The 20,425-nt window shown below is 46.6% G+C and overlaps 1 protein-coding gene across 2 annotated transcripts; it reads right to left on the reverse strand.

Annotated features, from left to right (window-relative positions):
- Window positions 1-1,349: 1,349 nt before the first annotated feature.
- sin3aa (SIN3 transcription regulator family member Aa) lies at window positions 1,350-20,425 on the reverse strand (the record flags this gene model as incomplete). 2 transcript variants are annotated; one of them, XM_084477740.1, is made up of 21 exons in its annotated part: window positions 1,350-4,529; window positions 4,899-5,091; window positions 5,495-5,589; window positions 6,201-6,293; window positions 6,798-6,971; window positions 7,424-7,593; window positions 8,016-8,655; window positions 9,561-9,744; window positions 10,208-10,446; window positions 10,725-10,841; window positions 11,228-11,441; window positions 11,736-11,854; window positions 12,043-12,132; window positions 12,708-12,863; window positions 13,060-13,212; window positions 13,724-13,972; window positions 14,528-14,864; window positions 15,653-15,759; window positions 16,397-16,573; window positions 16,925-17,144; window positions 20,355-20,425. In XM_084477740.1, 21 exons carry the CDS (start codon window positions 20,423-20,425, stop codon window positions 4,299-4,301), a joined length of 4,029 nt encoding a protein of 1,342 aa, XP_084333866.1. In that variant the 3' UTR covers window positions 1,350-4,298. The 2 variants fall into 2 exon arrangements, with proteins under 2 accessions (XP_084333866.1, XP_084333867.1); XM_084477741.1 differs by lacking the exon at window positions 20,355-20,425 and adding an exon at window positions 18,411-18,575.

Below are 20,425 nucleotides of genomic sequence, written 5' to 3' on the forward strand. Positions count from 1 at the left end.
TTTTGCACGGGACCTCATTACCGCGGGCAGCAGGGGCCGCTAGTCTTCACGTGTCGATTGGGCGCCTGGTCGAGGACTTAAACGCCGAGTTGGAGAGAGGGCGCCTGGACAGGGGTTCTGAGATGGCGGGGTGAGGGATATAGCGATTCAGTCTCTCACCTGTCTGGCCTCATTGAAGGTATGAGGGCCACCGACCACCCATTGAGGCTTTAGAGAGCCAGCCTGTCTATTCACATCCGTCAGAGGGGCCCCAGGGCTGGCCTCCAGAGTTCAGGGCCAATTAACTCTCACATCATGAGTTTCTTTTTTCTGGGCTCTTTCATATGAAACCTTACCAGTGTAGGCTACAAATAATGAATAAACGGTCTACATGTTGATATGACGTTTGAAAAGTATGAATGTAAAGAAGCCTTTTGTGGCCTCTTTCCTTTTTATATCCTAGAGAGCTGCTTGGTATCATTATATAGGCTAATAATCATACTCTGAAATAGACTGACCTTAAGTTATACCGATATGAAATTGTTTACCAAGTTAAATAGAGTAGGCTTATATGGCCCTGTAATATAGAATTTCGTGGACAAGACTGGTAAGCCAAATTTAGTTTATCGCTAAACTTGTCAACATCAGCAACAATGCCGAATATCGTGACCATTTTGACATTGACTAGCTGTTGGTTAGTTATACTGACCTGGTTACTCGGTATATCAGCATTGACACCAAGGTTGAAGCCGAACAGGAGCTCGTCCTATAGCGACCTCGTCGTAGTTGAATTGCAGGGATAATTGTGTTCCTGTCCAGTTTCGTTGCTCAACGGTGGTTGAGACAATTAGCAAGACAATAATCACAGAAAAACGTCGAGTAGCTATAACATTTATAGGAGTCAAAGTAATTGATCAAATGTAGGCTACGTTTGCAGTTATATCCGTTGTCTTTTGACGTTTGTCTTCATTATATTGTACTGAAAATAGCATTTTCCGCAGCTTTTCACTCTAATTTGCCTTACATTGTTTGTGGTGCATTTCCAGTACGAGTATACCTATGTATGGCCTACCTGATTTTCAATAGTTAGGTGACTACTCCCTCTTCTGGACACTAAGGGAATATATAAAGAATATATCAGCACTGACAGAACTGTGAGTAGGGCCTACTACTGATTCCTATGGTTACTCTGCACTTTGTCCAGTCATTTTTTCAAAGGTTGGTTTATATAACACTACTCAATGAATAAATGTAATGTAAAAGTAATGCTCTGCAAGTTATAACAATACATACACATGTCAGTTAGTGGACACTTCCAATGTGTCATAGCTGTGTAACACATGCAAAATGAATAGTATGGAGTCTCCCTGTAGCATCATGTAAAAAGTCTGTTTATTATATACAACGTGAAAAGTTGTGACTGCACCATACACAAAGACAAAACCATGTGCATTGCATGGACTGAATAAAACCGCTCAATTATTATACACAAGACAACACTCTCCAACAGCTGGAGTCTAAAAGACAGGCAACGAGAAACAAAACTCAAGGAACTACAAAAAAATAAAATAAAAATACAAAATAAACTGTGTAGGCTACAAATAGTTTTATTATTACTTTAAATAATGTCTCAATAAACGGGCGAAAAGACATGCTGTGGGACTTCTTCTATTATCAAAAATATGGAGATGGGACATTTGATTTGTGTTCTCGGCATTAAGGAGTCTATCGGAGGGAAGGGAGCAGTGGATGAACTTCCTGTTAACTGAACCTTTGGTTGAGCCACTTCCTGTGGCCAAGGGACAGGGTCACAGTGTCACAGGGGGGCAGTGAATATAATCAAACCAGTCCTCGTCAATCATGTCACAATCCAAGATAAGAAAACAAACACATGAGGGGAAAAAAAAAAACTATAAGCAGAGGAAAATATAATATATATATTTATCAACAGTTATTTCATATATAAGACCTGGATACAATTCTACTTAAAAAAGTGTAACTAGAGAAATTAAAAATAACAAAAATTGTGTGTGTGTTCGATGTGTGTGTGTTCGATGGGTGTGTGTGTGTGTGTGTGTGTGTGTGTGTGTGTGTGTGTGTGTGTGTGTGTGTGTGTGTGTGTGTGTGTGTGTGTGTGTGTGTGTGTGTGTGTGTGTGTGTGTGTTTTGGGGGGGGGTGCGGGATCATATCTTTTGTAATAAACTCCCTTTGGTAAAAACTGTAATAAATGGTCTTGTATGTCAGTCTTCTTATACATACTACTTTTGCCATTTACCAGTAACATCCACAATAAGCATGGAAAGTATTACTAGCACAACAACACACATCTGTCATAAAAAGTCTGAGAATATATACAAATTATTTACATTGCGGTCGGGCTGCCAGAAGGAGAGAGAACGGTGTGTGTGTGTGTGTGTGTGTGTGTGTGTGTGTGTGTGTGTGTGTGTGTGTGTGTGTGTGTGTGTGTGTGTGTGTGTGTGTGTGTGTGTGTGTGTGTGTGTGTGTGTGTGTGTGAGACAGCGAGAGAGAGCTGGTGTATTGGTGAAGGGCCTTATGCCAGTGAGTTAAAACAAATGGAAGTTTAGTTCTGGGGCGGCCAGGATCATTGGTGTTAATAGAACATATATATATATATATATATATATATATATATATATACACACACACACACACATGTCAGTACAGTACAGTAGCATTCATGAGCTTTACAGTTTTACAGTCGTATGTCACCAAACAGTGTTGCAAGGGCTAATATACAACCATCTAGTTTTCCTCTTGTTATTTGCATTCATTTACATAAAATGCAACAGTGCACATTCACTCTTAACCCCACAATACTGTTTGGGACGTTAACGCAATAACTTGAATGCTACTAGAACTGAAATAACATGCTACTCTTATGGTAGCTACCAGGTCTCTCTCCCCCCCCTTTCTAATGGTAGCTCCCAGGTCTCTCTCCCCCATCTTTCTTATGGTAGCTACCAGGTCTCTCTCGCCAACTGTCAAATGGTAGCTATCAGGTCTCTCTCTCCCCACTCTGTCTAATAGCAGGTACCAGGTCTCCCCTCTCTCCCCATCTGTCTAATCATAGCTTACAAGTCTCTCTCCCCCCTGTCTAATGGTAGCTTCAAGGTCTCTCTCCGCCCCTCTATCTATTAGCAGGTACCAGGTCTCTCTCCCCCCACGGTCTAATGCTAGCTACCAGGTCTCTCTCTCCCCCTCTGTCCAATAGCAGGTAACAGGTCTCTCTCCCCCCTCTGTCCAATAGCAGGTACTAAGTCTCTCTCTCTCTCCCCCTCTGTCCAATAGCAGGTACTAGGTCTCTCTCTCTCCCCCTCTGTCCAATAGCAGGTACTAGGTCTCTCTCCCTCTCGTCTAATAACAGGAACTAGGTCTATCTCTCTCTCTCTGTCTAATGGTAGGTAGGTACATGTGTCCCTGTCTCTTGCGGTCTAATGGTAGGTACATCTCTCTCTCCTTGTTTTACGGAAGGTACAATGTTTATCTGTCTCTGTCAAACAGTTAACTACCAAGACTCTCTCTCTGTCTATTGCTAGGGGCCAAGTTTTGCCTGGGATTACTGGCCTCAAAAGACCACAAACTCTTTTGTACCAGTCTTGGATTGTCCCCAGGGGACCATGCCTTCGGTCTGGGGGGTAAAAAGTTGGTCTGAGAAGTTGCTGTTCCTCGTTCTCCATAAGTGCACTTGACCACCTCACTGTTTTCCCAGGGTTATTAAGTATCACAAAAAAAAAACTGCTGGATCGATTTATTGTGTTTTTTTTTTTTTAGAAAAGGAGCTTTCTGTGGAAGAACAGGTCTGTTAAATAGTATAAAGTAGCTCCGGCGCAACGCGTCGTGTACAAAAAAAAAGGAATAAAGGCTTTTGCTTCCCTCCCTCTACAAAAAGCCCTTTTTTCTCAGAAGCGACCGGAAGCTCTTGGGAGAGCTTGGACTATGGCTAGGAGTGCTGGTAGAGCTCAGTGCAGTGACTGGCACGCGGAAAAAACATTATTTCTTTTTTGGTTGGCACCGCCAAAATAAAAGCCCTACAAGAGAAAACAGTGGGCCCAGCTGAAAACGCTAGTCAAAAACATAATATTAATAATGATGTCGGTGATCCAGCCGCCCCAGGTTTCAACCCCAATCAACAACACCGGCTACTAAGAAACTAGTTAGAAAACCAGATCCAGAAGCCCCCCGCCCCCACACACACACACACTTTTGTACCCCCACCCCCCTTTTCTTCTCCTCTTTTAAAACCAAAACAAACAAAAACAACAACACACTAGTGTCACCAGTTTGGGGCGTCGCCAACGCTACGGCGCCGGACTGGGCGGGTGGTACTTGACGCGGTACTTGTTGACGTTCATGAAGTGCAGCACCTCCGGGTTGCGGGTGGTGACGCAGGGCAGGAACTCCTCCCGGTCCTCCCCCATCAACCAGGCGCCCGTCTCTGTGGCCATGTCCGGCGTCACGTTCACCTTGGCCCACGCGTCCACCCACGCCTGGAAGCGGTTGTGCAGCCGCGTGCTCACCCGGTCGTGTGACTGAGGGTGGGGATGGGGAGAGAGGAGGGGGGAGAGCAGAAGAGAGACATGTCCTCGTTATCTCCAGGAGATTAGTCGTCGTTGACGTCGCCACACAGCATTGTTGTCTGAGTCATCAGCCACCCACATCCCCCTCAGGATCAATACAAGGTTAGATAAAATGTTGGTACCAGGGCTGTGTGCCGGCGGGTAATATTATATAGTCACCTGTTCACTGTTCTATAGTGAACACTGTTCTATAGTGAACACACACATAATGTAAAATACTTCTGGACAAGTCGCTAAATAGGCCTGGATAAAACAATGATATAAACGTGGTGGGGGCAGTGGCTGCTGAACAGAGGACAGCCGGTCGCCAGTGGTCTGTACCTGCTGGGCCCGGAGCAGCGCCGTGCGGCGGTACATGTAGTCCTCCGACTTGAAGACGTACACCATCTTGTAGGAGTTGAGCTGGAACATGCAGGCCATCTTCTCCTTGTCCAGGGACTTCCGGCCCCCGTCTCCCGCCTCCTTGTCCAGCTGCTCCCGCCCCTGCTGGTACTTCCTGATCCGTCGCAGGTTCCTGGGGGCGGAGGGGTCAGAGGTCAACACGGGTCGGGGTGATGGGAGGGTTTAGATTCACAGGGAATGTCCAATTTTAAGGAGAATATGTTGTGTGATTGTATTGGTTGGTGTTCGTTTCACATGTGTTCTTTGAGCAGACTCTTGTATCCAAAGCAACTTATAAGCGAGACACAAGATCAATCTAAAAAAAAGGAGTTCTGTAAAACCAGGTTAAAATAATAAAATACAATAGAAAGTGCAGCCCTTTTCACTTTGTGTACAATATATGGATGAAGGGTTACTCTGGCTGCACAATATAAATACAATTTATTTTTGAATGGGTAGCGGAGGATAGTTGGATTCTAGGTTATGGATTATCTATGATAATAAGGTGGGTGGGGGGGAAGAGAAAGAAGTTGTACCTGGGCAGAAAGACGGGCTTCTGTGCCAGGTGCTCCCGTAGCTCTGCTGAGGTTGAGTCTGAGACCAAGTAGCGGCCCACATAGTCCGACCAGCGCTGAAAATAAAAAGGAAGGATTGAGAGGACTTTAATCCCGAAAATTGCATGACGTGGGTATCAGAGACTGTTTTTTTTACTTTGCCTTTATTTTCTATCTATTTTACCTATCTATTATTTTATTTTATTGTATGACAATGTTTACATGTGAAGCACTTTGAGTCTGCCTTGTGTATGAAAAGTGCTATATAAATAAAGTTGCCTTGCCTAGCCTAATCTCTCACACACACACACACACACACACACACACACACACACACACACACACACACACACACACACACACACACACACACACACACACACACACACACACACACACACACACACACACACACACAAAGTGCAAAAGACATGGCTCTACTGGAGCCTGTGATTAACCAGTCAGAAGGAGGGACAACACTAAAGTCAGAGAATAGGGGACGTTGTTTCTACCACATTCTATAAGTACATAAATAAGAGAGAAATACAGAAAGGGTTTTGTGGCTGTTCACAATTCCCTGTTGCTGCAACAGAGTGATTTATGTGACACTAGAGCTCTTTGCCGGACACAGCTTGCTGTGCAAGTATTTTCAGATGGTGTTGGGAGTGGTTTGGGGCGGGACTCTCACCCCCGCATCCATGGGCTCGTCGGAGTTGTCCTCCTCTGAGTCAAGCAGCTCCACACTGAGCTGGACCAGACCCCGGTTCCGTAGGAACATCAGCTGGAGAGGAGAGGTGAAGGAGAAGAGAGGGAGACACAAAGGGTCAGAGTTAGAGGTGGTCTTCCAGTTCTTCCTTACTGAGAAAAGCAACATTTCTTATCATGAAACTACTTGTAAGAAGTGGATACAGCTTGCGATGTAGTCATTAATCACATGCCTTTCCCCAAACTACCTACTATATTTTTTATATAGTTATTATTGAGGTCGGACATCTTGCTCAAGGGGACCTATAGATCAGCTACAAACAATACCCCGACTAGACAATCCTGCCAGGCTCGATTCATTGCACAAAGTAGATTGTGGTACTGGTTTTATGCATTATACAACTTCACATAATACTTGAAGTATCGGACTACTACTTCTATGTAGTTATTTAGCAGATGCTTTTATCCAAAGTGACTCCAGTGAGTTTAGATACAACTCGACCGATCTGAGCTACGAAAAGCATCAGACACCCAAGGGCCTTGGTGAGACCAGGGGCTGGCCTGCGGGTTCTCCCCCCACCTTGAAGCAGTTCTCGTCGGACATGAGCTGCTCGGCCTTGCGCTGGTACAGGGCCTCGACTGAGCTGCTGGCAGCCTGCGCAGACAAGGGCCCCCCTGTGGCCCCGCCGGTGCTCTCGGCCAGGTAGAGGTCCGTCACATGGACACAGATCTCATCGCTCACTAGGTGCTGGAGCTGTGAGTCAGAGGGAGAGAGACAGAGGGAGAGAGTCAATGCGAGGATGCCACCAGCGTAAAATCCTATTCTTTTTATATGATTTGCCTGCAGCAAGCAACCACGTACCTCATTGTTCTTCACTCAAACAAATGTATTTCTGTTATTGATGTCTCAATGTATATGAGGGATGCCGTTTTAATAGCAAAATCCCTCTTGTGCTCTTTTGCTGATTTGTGATTATTTAGGGTTCGCAGTCTAGAATGCACTTTGCCTAGCAGTACCATTGTTATGGTGGAACTTATAATAGCTTGCAGATACGGTTTGCACTACCACAGCACTAAACACACAATAAATGTCCTTGTTCTCAGCCTAACCCAGTGCTTGCTAAATTACTCAATTGAAATGTAATGTCAAAACAACCACAATATGACAGAACCAGGGGAGGGGGGGGGGGGGGGGGGCAGACGTACCTGGCGGACGATGCTCTGGATGAGCTTGTCCATGGTGAAGGCGGTGTACGCGTGGATGGTGAACATCTCCCTGAGGGAGTCCTCGTACTGCGAGGCCTCCATGTTCCCGTCCAGCAAGTTGCGCACCATCTCCAGGAACGCAGAGTAGTAGTCCTCCACCTCGATGTCCACTGGAGACAAGACAGGGGAGAGTTTTCACTTAGAGTAACGCTTCGGACCAGCCCTTTGGTTCTTCATGTATTCCAGGTCAATAAAATGAGCCCAAGAAGAAGTTTAAAGAAGGTGCTTTAGGGATCAAAACAAATAAAGAAATAAAAACTCACATTTAAGTATTTACAATAATTGATTGATCCCGTCATTGATAATGTGGTTTTTCGTGTCTACCTAGGTTGCTCCTTTACGTCTCTGTGTAAGCTAATACATGACTCAATGTCAGTATATGTACCTGGGCATGAAAATATAGTATCAACAAGAAATTCAGAGTGGGGGAAAAACAGCAAGTAAATACCATACGAAAACTGGAGCAACAGCGCCGTCCATGGTCAAACATGTTACTACACCACCTGTCCCAACAGGAAGCAGCTGTACTCACTGGGCTCCTTCAGCCGCAGCTGGACGGCCGGGTTGTCGTTCTTCTCCCTCTTGAGGCCCAGCACCTCGTGCTCCCAGTCCCTCTCCCGGAGCTCGTCCTGGATCTGCCGCTCTGCCTGGCCGTAGAGCCGCAGCAGGCGGGCACACAGCGTCTGGTGCAGCCGCAGGAAGATGTACCAGTTGTTGTTGACGTGGAAGAGGTGGTATGCGTCCCCGCCGCCCGCCCGCAGCTTCTGGGCCGTCGTGCCCCCGAACAGCAGCTTGGACTTGGTGGGGCTCCCCGCTGCCGCCGCCGCCACGCCGTTGTGCTTCTTGGGCCGGGTCCCCTCCCCCGGGTCCCTCTCGCCGTCCCTCTCCCTGTCCCGGTCCTCCTCCTCTTCGTCCTCCTCCTCCTCCTCCTCCTCCTCTTCCTCCTCGGCGTCCGAGAGCTCGCCGCGCTGGGCGAACAGCAGGTCGGGCAGGAAGTGGTGGATGACCTGCTTTATCTTGTACTTGTCCTCCTTCTGGATGCCCACCTGTCGCTTCACGTGGTGGATGATGAGGGCCGCCGCGTCCTCCAGGATCTGGGGGTCCTCATAGGACAGGGTCAGCTGGGGGCCCGTGGGAGGCCCTGCGTTCTCCTCCGACGCCTGCTCCTGCCGCTGTGGAGGGGGGACACGGCCGCAGCAACACACTCAGTATGGTTTGGGTTGTCATGGTTTGTTTGGTTTTGGAGTCAACTTTCTTTTTACAGAACTTGATTGCAGTTGCAGTCTTAAAGTGCTTCACAGGCCACATTTTACGACGGCCCTAAATCTAACTTGAAGCCCTCTGAAAAAAACTCATTATCAAGATAGAAAAATTTAAGAATGCAGAAAAAGGTGCCACATGGGCAGATATAATGGTTGCGTGTAATTATGCTGTTTGCAAAAAAAGTTCAAAATCATCCTTCTGCCACTGAAAGAAGTGTATCATATTGAAGCTATACATTTATTTTACATGGAACCATATAAAAGCGAAGTCAATGCTCTCTCAAAAATCTATAAAACTGTCAAAAAAGCTAAATTAGCTTATTTAACGATAAGCTGTGCTATGTGCGGCAAACCCAATTTGATGACAAAACAAACCAATCAAAAAACACATGTTCCACATAATATCAATAAGCAGGTCTCAATGAAGTAAGTTTTGTTCTGCGGCAGCTGGCGAGGTTCACACTGCTGAGAAGCTATTTAATTCAGAAAGTTGCGACGCTACTGAGGAATGTAATTAAACAAGTAGCGACCGTATCGCCAAACACTGTCTGTTCTAATATTAAGTTATACGACACGGAACAATGAATCATCATCACTAGAGGTGCCATGACACCCAGATAAAAACAAACCATTGTCGCACCGCATAAAAGCACATAATTGCCTACAGGCAGGCTGCAGACAGGAGCGTTCGAACCAACAAACTCTAGCAGAGTGTCAAACAACCCAAAACCTCAGACTATCCCGCCTCACTCATGACCCCCCCAGACACACCAGCGCCATGCAGAAGGAGGCGCTGTTGGGGAAAAGGCACTGACCTCGTCGTAGATGCTCTCGATCTCGTTCAGCAGGGTCTTGGAGCGCAGCACCTTGGTGTCGTTCTGCTTGAAGTTGATGCCCTGGTGGTCGAGAGACTTGAGGTAGTACTTCTCGTTCTGCTCCCTCCAGATCTTGTTGAAGCCCCGCTGAGCTTCCCGCCACTCCTCCTCCTTCGTCCTTAACCTGTCCGTGATGAAGGGTTAGTAAGAGGGGAGACTGAGAGTAAGAGGCATGTACAATGTGGAATGACTCAGAGGAAATAAGCCAGTCCTGATAATAAAAAATAAATAAATGCATGAAATGTAAATAAACATTTATAATTTAAGTAATAAATAAGTGGATGAAATGTGAAATGTCTCTCCAATTGATGGGTTATTATGCAAAACAACAGTCATAAACACTGAAAGAAATGAAAGAGGATATGCAGACTAACCTATAAACGCTGGGGAATACAGCAACGTAAACTCAATTGAAAAATAAAAGATCTTGTGTTCACTGGACAAAACCAACCAACCATCTGTCACCTGTCCTGTTGTTCTGGGTTAAACACTTCACCATTAAAAAGGCAACACTTTGAACCCAACTAGACAGTGCACTGAGACTCTGCCTGCAATACGTTCTCCCAGCACCAGGGGGCAACACCCACCTCTTGAGGATGATGGGCACCGACATGGCGGGGTTCTTCCTGATGCCGTCCAGGATGTCGGCGGCCTTGTCCCCGTATATCCTCTGGATGGCCTTGCGGTGGACCACCTCTGACGTGCCCCCCAGGGTGTTGTCCAGGCGGTACTTGGCCTGCTCCTCCGCAGACATGCGCGACAGCCTCCTCTGCACTGTCTCCAGCACGCGGATGGTGGCCAGGTTGGTCTCCAGCACCACGTCCAACTGAGTGACCGGAGACACCTTCAGGTTAGGGATGGGCTATTTCGCTTGTTACCAATTATTATTGATCAGGATTGAACTGTTATTGATCAGGTCTTACTAAGGGATGCTCCTTATGAGTTATTTTACTATCTGTTAACAGAGAGTTTAGGGAACGACTAGTGAAAAAAGAAAAGACAGTGCCGAGCACATTACAATATAAGAGGCATATGTATTTCCCTTTGAAACGCTTAATGTCCCAATCCAATCAAAACATAATGACATCCATCTGAACATCTCACCTCGAAGCGCTCGTCCTCACAGCGGTAGATGTGCTCCTCGTACTGGGTCTTCTTGGAGCTCACGAACGTCGAGTCCTCCGACCAGGATGGGAAGGACACCCAGGTGTCATTCAGAACCTGGACACACACACAATCACACACACACTTTTCGTGAGATTTTCATGACTCATTAGAATTGCAATGACTTTATACGTTTCCGAAACATGAGGATTCATTCATTATTGTAATCAAAATAGTGAGCTGTGATTGGGCATCTACACTTCTGTCAGCTACACTTGAATATCATAACAAAATAGGAGAACTCTGATTTAAACCAGATTCACTGACCTCCATTTTTGTTGAAAAGAATTAAAGATTTGGATGGAATTAAAATAATGTACACCCCCTGCCTTATTCCCCTCAGCTTATCTTGGATCACCATGGCATCTAAGCACTAGCTGGGTAGGACAAAATGAATGGAAAACTGCCCAGGTGAACCAGGTCCCAGTAGGCCCGGTACCCACCTCCTTGCAGAGGGGCGTGCGGCCGGTGCACTTGGGCTGAGTGTAGCTCTTGGGGAGGGCCCGGTAGCTGGAGCCCAGCCGCTTGCAGGAAGCATAGTCTATCTCCATAGCGATGCCCTCCGTGGCCCGCTCCTTGGGGTAGCTCTCGATGTGGGACGACATCTCGCGGTAGCCCAGAAAGTTCTTGAACCAGTTGAACAGCTCCGGGAATTTTCTATGGGGGGGTTGGAGATTAGAGTTGAATACACAAAATGAAATGTTTGCATTGTTTTCTGTGTGATTTGGTAGTTTGTGGGTTTTTATTGTTGCCTTTCTGTTGTTGGTCCAGTTTATAAAAATAAAAATAAAGTATATATATAAAATACAAATTAACCCAAAAAACGGTTATGCCTTATGACTTGATGAGCAAAAACCGAGCTATAATTTAAAAACTGTACAAATGTGTCAATACGTACGTAACATCAAAGGGTTGGATTATAACCGCTATGTCAAGAGAAAGTGAACTCACCCCAGGAAGGGAAGCACCAGCTGTACCAGTTCAGCCCTGGAGATCACTTCCTGGTTGAAGAGGACCAGGCAGCGCAGGAAGTTGTCGTACACCTCTGCACTTCGCAAGGCCTTACGGACCTACAACATGGAGATGGGAGGACGGGGGGGGGGGGGGGGGGGATCATCACCGATTATAGAGCCATATATGGAGTATACCCCCAAGTTTCGAGAGAATTCAATAATTCACTCTGCTTTGACTTTGCTCAGGCCCACCCGTAAGTCGCTTTGGGTAAACAAGTGTGCTGAATGTTGTATGTTGTACACACCTTCTCGAAGAACAGAGATTCTGTGCCAGCTCCATGCTTGCTTGAGTCTGCCGTGGAGGAATCTTTGATATTGAGTAACTTGTGCTTCGGCTGCAACAGCCAATGGAAAATAGGGGAGACAAAAGCACATTGTTTTACAAAATGCACTGAAAATAACCCAAACCCTATCCAGAGATTATAACATAATATAATATTATAGGATTAGCATATACAGGAATCACATGTTTAGCATTTTCCATTCACAAAAGCATATCAAAGTGCTCTCCACCGTAGTAAAAACAATAAATATTAAATATAATAGTCAGCAGAATGCATCCTCCAGGATAAATTTGCTGTTGCTAAAGCGTCATGTGTTCAGTAACACAGAAAGTAATCAAACTCTTGTGCATCCTTCTGCATTGTAATCACACACCACAAAAACCTCTGCAGTGGCACCCATATTTTCCCATCTGGGATCAAAAAGGAATAACTTATCTAGTCATAATATGGAATGATGACAATAACAAAAACATACATTTACTCTGATCAACACCCTACATTATAAAACTCTCTTGGGAGCATATCTCAGTAGCTCCCTCAACATAATCACATTAAGCTCAGAGTGTATTATAAGACACTGATGGTTCAGCTTGGATGACCGTTGAGGTCAAAGTTCGCCTACACACCTTCACGGGGGGTGTGGTCGTCGCGGCCGGGTGCCGGCGGATCGGACAGCCGTTCTGGTTGGGCCGCTGTTTGTTGTTGAGCTGGAGCTTCTTGGCCGTGCCGCCATGGTCATTCCGCACCGACTCCGCCTTCTCCGCCGTGGTTTTACTCAAAAGCTGCAGAACGCGCACACACACACACACCACAGAACAGAGAGGGTGGGGACATGGACGGGCATGGTTAGTCATCAAGAGGAAGTCAGTACCTCAACATAAGGGTTGCAGTAAGAAAGGCTTAAGGACAGAATCTATACTCCGACATTACCCAATTACTTAAACTGATGTGATCCCTGCTGATTCTGGTTGAACTTACCACCGAGCTGTTGGCGTCAGGAAGGAACTGGCCAAACTCTGACAGCAGGTCCTCCTGGTTCTTGAAGAGCCGGGCCACCTGAGCGTACACCTCCTGCTCTGTCAGGGCCGGTGTGTAGTTCCCCCCGGCCTCCTTGGCGTTCCGCTGCTCCTTCTGATCCACACACACACACACACACACACACAATAAAAACATAGTTACAGCACCACTTAGAGTTTTACTTCTGACCAACCCAGAATAAAAACTGATACAGCACCACTTATAGTGAGTGTTAGAGGTCATTATGTAGCGGGCAGGGGTAAGTTATCTTGCTCTTGTTAGCAATCTTGGTAGGGGTAAAGTATCTGCGGGCATTAGTTTCCTGACCCCCAACCCAACTTAGGGTTGCATCATATACAGATGATGCTGAGGGACATTGCTGACATTGGTAATGTAAATAAAGGACCATCCATCACTTGTGTGGCATGGTGTAGAAAGAGTTCAAACGATGGGTGAGGAAACAGAAGCTGGAGACAACTTTCTGACCTAAGAACTGGGTACCAGTTCAAGATGCCTAACCCCTGCCTGCCTTAATGACATGCATTCGAGATCACAGAATGCCTCTGTGGATGAAAGCGCCCTACAGTGGCTACACAGTGAGTATCACCCATCCAAGCGTTCGGACCTGGTACGTGTGCAGGATCTCCAGGAAGGCCTTGTAGATGTCGGGCTGGCCCTGGAAGCGGTTCTTGATCTTGTTGACGTAGTTGATGGCGTGGTTGAACTCCACGGGCTGGTTGTTCAGCGCGGCCGGACCGGCGGGGGTGGTGCCGGAGGGCGGGTGGAGCTGCAGGGGCGGCGAGCGGGGGGAGGTGTACACCGGGATGGACGGGTTACTCTGGCCGCTCGGCGTCAGGACGGGAGACTGCTGCGTCTGGGGGGAGGAGGTCAGCCAGGGTTAGGTTTTGGAAAAGGCGGTGTGGGGTCAGAATTAGATTGAAGAGTCACGCCAGGGAAGTTGGAACTAAAACGGTGTACATTTGTCATACAAGACAATACAAGACAGCACAGTAGATAAAGAATATCGATCTGGAGGTAAAATCTCAATGGTGCCATTGAAATGTCTAATGGCTGAAATAGAAATTGGAAGAAAGAATGGGTCATTCTTTAAATTACCTATTTCCCCTGCCCACAGTTACCAACAATTACCAATCACTCAGATTTATAATAATATGTTACATATGCGTAATAAATATGTTACAATATGTGTTGAGGAATCTAAAGTCCTCTTAACAAGGCCAGCCTTAGTTCATCATGCTGACATCTAGGGTAACACAGAACACAAGAGCAGGCAAACAAAACATAAATATGTTTATGACCATCCCTCCCGTGTAATAAATACATAAAGGCGGCAGGACGACAGAAACGACGATAGCTAGAACTACACCCCAGACCCTAGCACCCGAGCAACAGGTGGTCCGGTACCCACCTTGCTCATCTTGGCCGGGGAGGGCTGTGCCAGCAGGACCGGGGCGCTGGTGGTCGTGGCGGCGGAGGCGGAGGCGGCGGGGTTGGCGAGGGCCAGGAGCTGGGCGTGGAGTGGGGCCGGGGGCTGGGCGGGCGCTCCCGGCATGGGGATGTTCTGGACCGTGATGCCGTGTGGGGTGATGTGGTGGATCTGGCCCGGCGTGGTGACGTTCACCAGCTCGTTGTGCTGCACCTCGATCTTGTAGCCCGGTGGGAGGAAAGTGTTGAAGCCCATGATGAGGTCAGGATGGCCCTTGAAGAGCTGCGACACGCGGCTGATAACCCCCGGGGTGTCGATGCTGTTGAGGGGAGGGGGTCGTGTTATACTGAGGTTGTATTCCAGGGCCCGAGACAAGAGGTTCAGTCTCTGGTACTGATGGATAAAACTCTGGAGTTGTCCATAGATAAAAATAAAAAATGAGAAGAGGCCTGAATGGTGTGGTTGGGGTAGTTTAAAATTCATAAAAAGATACAAAAAAAACACATAACTCAAATAAAAACCACAAAATATGTAGCTTTAAGAAACACATTGAAAATGCTCAGGTGTAATACACAGGTTGGCAGAGTGGCTACATAACATCATGCTCCTCTTATAAAATGGCCCAAATTGGGTACGAATAAAAATAAAGGAAAGTGACTCCAAACGCATCACATTCAGTGTCTGAATTTGCAGTGTAAGCATGTTAACATGGAGGCCACTCCTGTCTTGCTCAATGCTGTGACATCAGCCATCGGTTGTGGTGTCCCTACTTCTGAGAACAGTGTCTCAGAGTTTTCTCATATTACACAACAACGACAACTCATGTTTAATTCTCTAAATCAAATTCCACATGTGACGTGCATCCACTTTCTTCAGGCTCCTCTCATACTTCTAAACAAATCCAAATGTGTGCATGTGCGTGTGTTCCACTCAATTAGATTACCCATGTTGACTTATCGGAAGAACCAGGTGCATTCTCTTGGGGGACATTAGCGGTAAAAGGAAATTATTCAAGTTTTCACTCTTGATGAGCTTTGCCTTGAGCGCATCACTGATTATAACTGATGATGTGCATCGTTGTCCGACCTTCTGATACATGAAACATACCTCTGAGACTTGAACTCCTTCATGATGTCCAGGAAGTCATTGTAGACTTGAGGGTGGTTGCCAAACTGCAGTTTGACCTGATCCAAGTAGGACAGTGCATCTTCCACCTGGAGGAATAGACAAAACCAGCACATGTTAGAGAGTGAGCCTGTTCACTTAACACACATATACATTTTGTTTATGTTTTTATATTTATATTGTGTAGGTTGCCAATTGTTGCCATTGTATATCAGCACTAATACACAACAGAAAAGTCCTTGTTTGTGATAGCATACTTGGCATTAAAAAGCATTCAGTTTCTCAAACTGTTAAATAAGTGTACCGAACACAAAACTACAAACATAAACTGGCAGCTTAATACGGAACCAGGTAGTCTGAAGCCATTACTGTAATTGATGTTGATGATGTATTATAATGCAAGTGATCGTTACTATGAACAGGACAATGGGTGAATATTGACAAATATTTTCCTCCAGGCCTATAGAATTGTTTTCATCCCATAAGCAGGCACACACTTAGTCTCTAAAAAGGCTGGCTGATAAGTGTATATAAATTGCCAGATATGGCAGAAATTATGGTGATCATGATGATGCCAAGTCATCATCCTCCCCTTGCATGCTTTCCTCATAAAGACGCACCAGAAGCCAGCCTATCGGCTCCACATCAAAACCCAAACGTCTCAATAGATTTTCCCCTGACATCCCTAAATCCTCAACAGGTTTCAACGTTAACCATAGGGCGTACCTTGAGCCTTTGGAACTGCTGTCCCTGGGCGGAGGCCTGGGGGGCGGGGGTGTGGCCATGCATGCCAGCGGGCCCGTGGGCCTGGACCGCTGGGCTGTGGTGGTGTGCTGGCCCCCCATGGACGGCAGGGCTGGAGGTGTGCCCATGGCCAGCGCTATTCTGAGCCGCGTTGGGAACCTGGAGGAACAGGGGAAAGATATGAAGGCAGGCAATGGCTGAATCCACTGGTGCACTTACCATGTAAGTTACCATTATAAGCCATTATAATATTTTTTTTTTCATGTTGTTAATGAGTTAGTAAGGGTCAGCCAGTAGCTTAAGGATGCTTACAGGTATACAGTGGGACATTTTTATTCCCAGAAACTTAGTTAACGGAAACAGTTAACTTGCAAACTAATAATCCAATAAAACTGTTTTAATACACTGTGGTTGTGATTTGCCATAGCAACCACTGACATCTGTAACCACCCAGCTCTCTACTAGAGATCCCTTCAACATCCCTAGGGGGGTCCATGCTGGAGGACGTACCTGGTAACCCTGAGGGACGGCGTACTGGACGCCCGCCGTGGGCTGCATGCTGTCGGGTGCGGGCTCGTACACGGCCGGGGCGGGAGCCAGCACGCGGTGCTGGAAGACCTCCGCGCTGCCCGGGAGCCGCCGCTGCTGCTGGTGCTGGGACGCAAACACAGTCTCCTGTTCCTCCACACACCGCTTCATTATGAACTCATGCTCGAGGGGGCTGAGGGACCTGGAGAATGAAAACACATTGCAGGCTTGAGTATGCAACGCTTTAACGTGCATGTTATGCATTTGCTGTAGATTGACTTGTGCAGTCAAAATGTAATCCGTCCAGACCAACCGTATTTAATGGTTTAATATGTTAAATATATATATATATATATATATATATATATATATATATATATATATATATTATTATATATATTGAGGTGACGAGCGTGGTTATTTTGTTTTTAAATGGGAACGCGCAAAGTACACCATTCGCACGTAAAATCGGACATGGTTTTAGCATATTCTAACCTCCGTAGAATCCATACACTGAAGTGAAACATACAATAAAGTTTTTTTCGCAGTCCACCGTGGCCAATGAAACGTACGACTACGTCACCGAGGCAAAAAGAAAAAAGAAAACAGGTGTTTGGTAAACGTGGGCTTCTGCCATTCACAAATCCCTTCCCAACGAACCACCAACCACGGGGGAACTGAATGAATGACGGCTATCCAGACAAAGTTGTTATGAAAAAATAAAATAAAAAATAAATAAAGAACCACCCCTGCTGACGGCTAGTAACACAACCGCTCGCCCGACAGACGCTCTCCGTCATGTGCATCGAGGTGTACGGAGCCGTTAAGCCAGGCACTATCACAGCGGTTCAATTCCCCTATCGGATAACCGACCGTGAAACGTTCTCGTCAGGTACTTTATAAACGCGTTATGTTGTGGTGATTACGATGGCCAACTTGTTGGTTTCAGTGACCGTCCCCCTTTCGCTGTGCGGCCTAGCAACGCAAGCACCGACCTCGAGTTCTCCACACACCCGCCATTTAGAGCATGGCGCCGGGGCACGGAGCGCCGGGGTGCCGCCATGCACCGAGCTCCTCTTTAATCGGGATCTTAGTCACGTCTTATCATTGCTTATCTGGTTGAGAAAAATAACACAGCGATCCACTTGCAGACCACTTGGTCGCCGCGGAGCAGGTTGTACCGCCGATGGTTAGCAGCTCGCTAATGTAAACAACACGAGTCGCCAGACTCCGGACACAATCCGGGCTACGAGCAAGGCACATGCGGCTAACCTTTAGCGATGTGGTAGACTGTCCAACATATCCACAGCTCGGGCAACACGTAAAAGGCGCGTTATAAACAAGGCAATAGCATGCCTACGACCATGGTGGAGGGGTGAATGCCTCACTTCTTTGCCATTGCATTTTTAAAATCGTGGCATCGTTAGTTAGCCAAGTTAGCACGTTGAATGAATTTGACTGAACTCACCACTCTTCTGGATAGCCAGCTGAAGTTGGTGGACGATTCCGTAACGTTCGCTTACTGATGGGAAACCATCAAAGGGATCGCCGGAGGAAGTACGCGTGCGTGATTTATGAGAAGTAAAATATAAACAGTTTATATTAACAATCTTGGAAGTGCTAAATTAAAATTCACCCCGAGAGGAAAACAATCTCCGTTCGGTTGGCTCCTTGTGAAAGGCGTGGTCTCCGCGATTAACCCCGCCCCTTCTCTGATAGCATTGGTCATAGCTTTCGGTTACCCCCGCCCACTCTACGATGTCATTGGTCAGTACCTTAGATGAGCCGCAAGAAGGAGGTTCGAATACATCGGATTGTGTCCTTGAACTGTCAATCAGCAATTTATGCAGCGCTGCTCTCACGCCCATTCCGACTTGAAGCGCGATAACGCCAGGATGACTTTATTCGTGGTCTAGTTTATATTTTGCAGCACAATTCAGTGTTTTGCTCGACTTACGGATGAACCACATTAATATAACAAATATATGTACTACTGCGTAGCAAATTCGTAGGGCAGGTGTCCCCCCCGCCCCCAACACACACATACACACACACTTGTGCGTCCTCGGAAGAAGCACACATACCTTCATTTTGCTATAGTAATAAAAGTAGGTAGTGTTGTTGCGTATGTTTTTGTATGGCACAAATGCACGAGTTAACTACTTCTTTCTTGCAAAAAATAAGAACACTACTTCCGCGAGTCGGTGTACACGTGATATTGTAGGAGGGATTTATGTCCGCCTTCGCTTTCTTCGTCCCCCATTTCTGTACACAACAGCCAATAGGCACATGGACGTCTCGATACAAAGCCACCAAAGGTTGTACTTCCAAAATAAAGCATCGCCCACGAGAGGCGGAGTTGAAACACTAGCCCGGGATTCCTTCTTCATCCGGGCAGACACATTCACATTCAACGGCGATCATTGCCCAGCACTATTTTGATATTACGTTCTTATCACGTATGTCGCTTAAACGTCGGCTGCAATCGCATGCATCCGACCGGACCGTCTGGTCGACGCGACTCACTTCCTCCATTTGAAGAGGACATTTAAACGATGTGGGTGCCTCAAGAGAATAGTGCATTTACTGTTCGAAACTAATATGTTCGAGTCCAACGCAAAAAAGACACGCACTGCGGGGAGTGTAGAGAACATAACACTGGACCCAAACACGACTCGGGAGCCATTCGCCCCTGTGCCGTTAGGTCGTGTGTGGTCACGTATCGTTGACACAAATGATATCGAAACAAAGGCGGATCCGTTGCGTAAAAACGCCACACCGGGTTATTACGCCCTTCATTAACCCATTTGGACACGGCCAAGTGGCCTGGGCGTTCAGGATCGCATCTCTCCCGGGCAGCGCGGGCTCGACTCGGTTCGTCCTTTCTAAACAATGCCAAAGTCAAACGAAACGGGGATTACATTGCTTTTTAGAAATTGCAATTGTAATTTGATCGCGAAATTCGAAGGGTCCCGGTGCGCAGTTGTTGTTCCTGCTTTTAGGGGAAAGCACGGGTGGGCATTACAAATCCTATTCTTTGTTTACTTCAACATTGGGAGTAAAATGTCTAACCTGTCTCACAACAACTCCCTCCCCCTACGGCTCCGTTTGCCAACAAGCGACATGCACACTGCAGGCGAAGGTTTAGACTTATACACATGAGGATTTCCCACAACAATGGCGTTAAATGTCGGGACTAAATTGTTGAAACAATCCAATGCCCCCCTCTTGATCCGACTGTTAAACACGCTATGCTTAAGCGATCATTGCCATAGAACGCATTTTAAATTCGTTCTTGTGGACACCAAAGACTACACTGGAGGTATAACCTTTTCCTATCGAAACGAAGGCAATTTGCGGTGAACGATATAATGACTATTAATTTTGTTTTGTTTAAACAGCTGTTACATACCCAGGAAAAGACTTCTTACTCCGGATTCGTGTTTGTAACAAAATAGTTGGAGACGCCCCCTCCGCTGGCAT

Source organism: Micromesistius poutassou, assembly GCF_964030765.1.
Source record: "Micromesistius poutassou genome assembly, chromosome: 13".
Classification (NCBI taxonomy): Eukaryota; Metazoa; Chordata; class Actinopteri; order Gadiformes; family Gadidae; genus Micromesistius; species Micromesistius poutassou.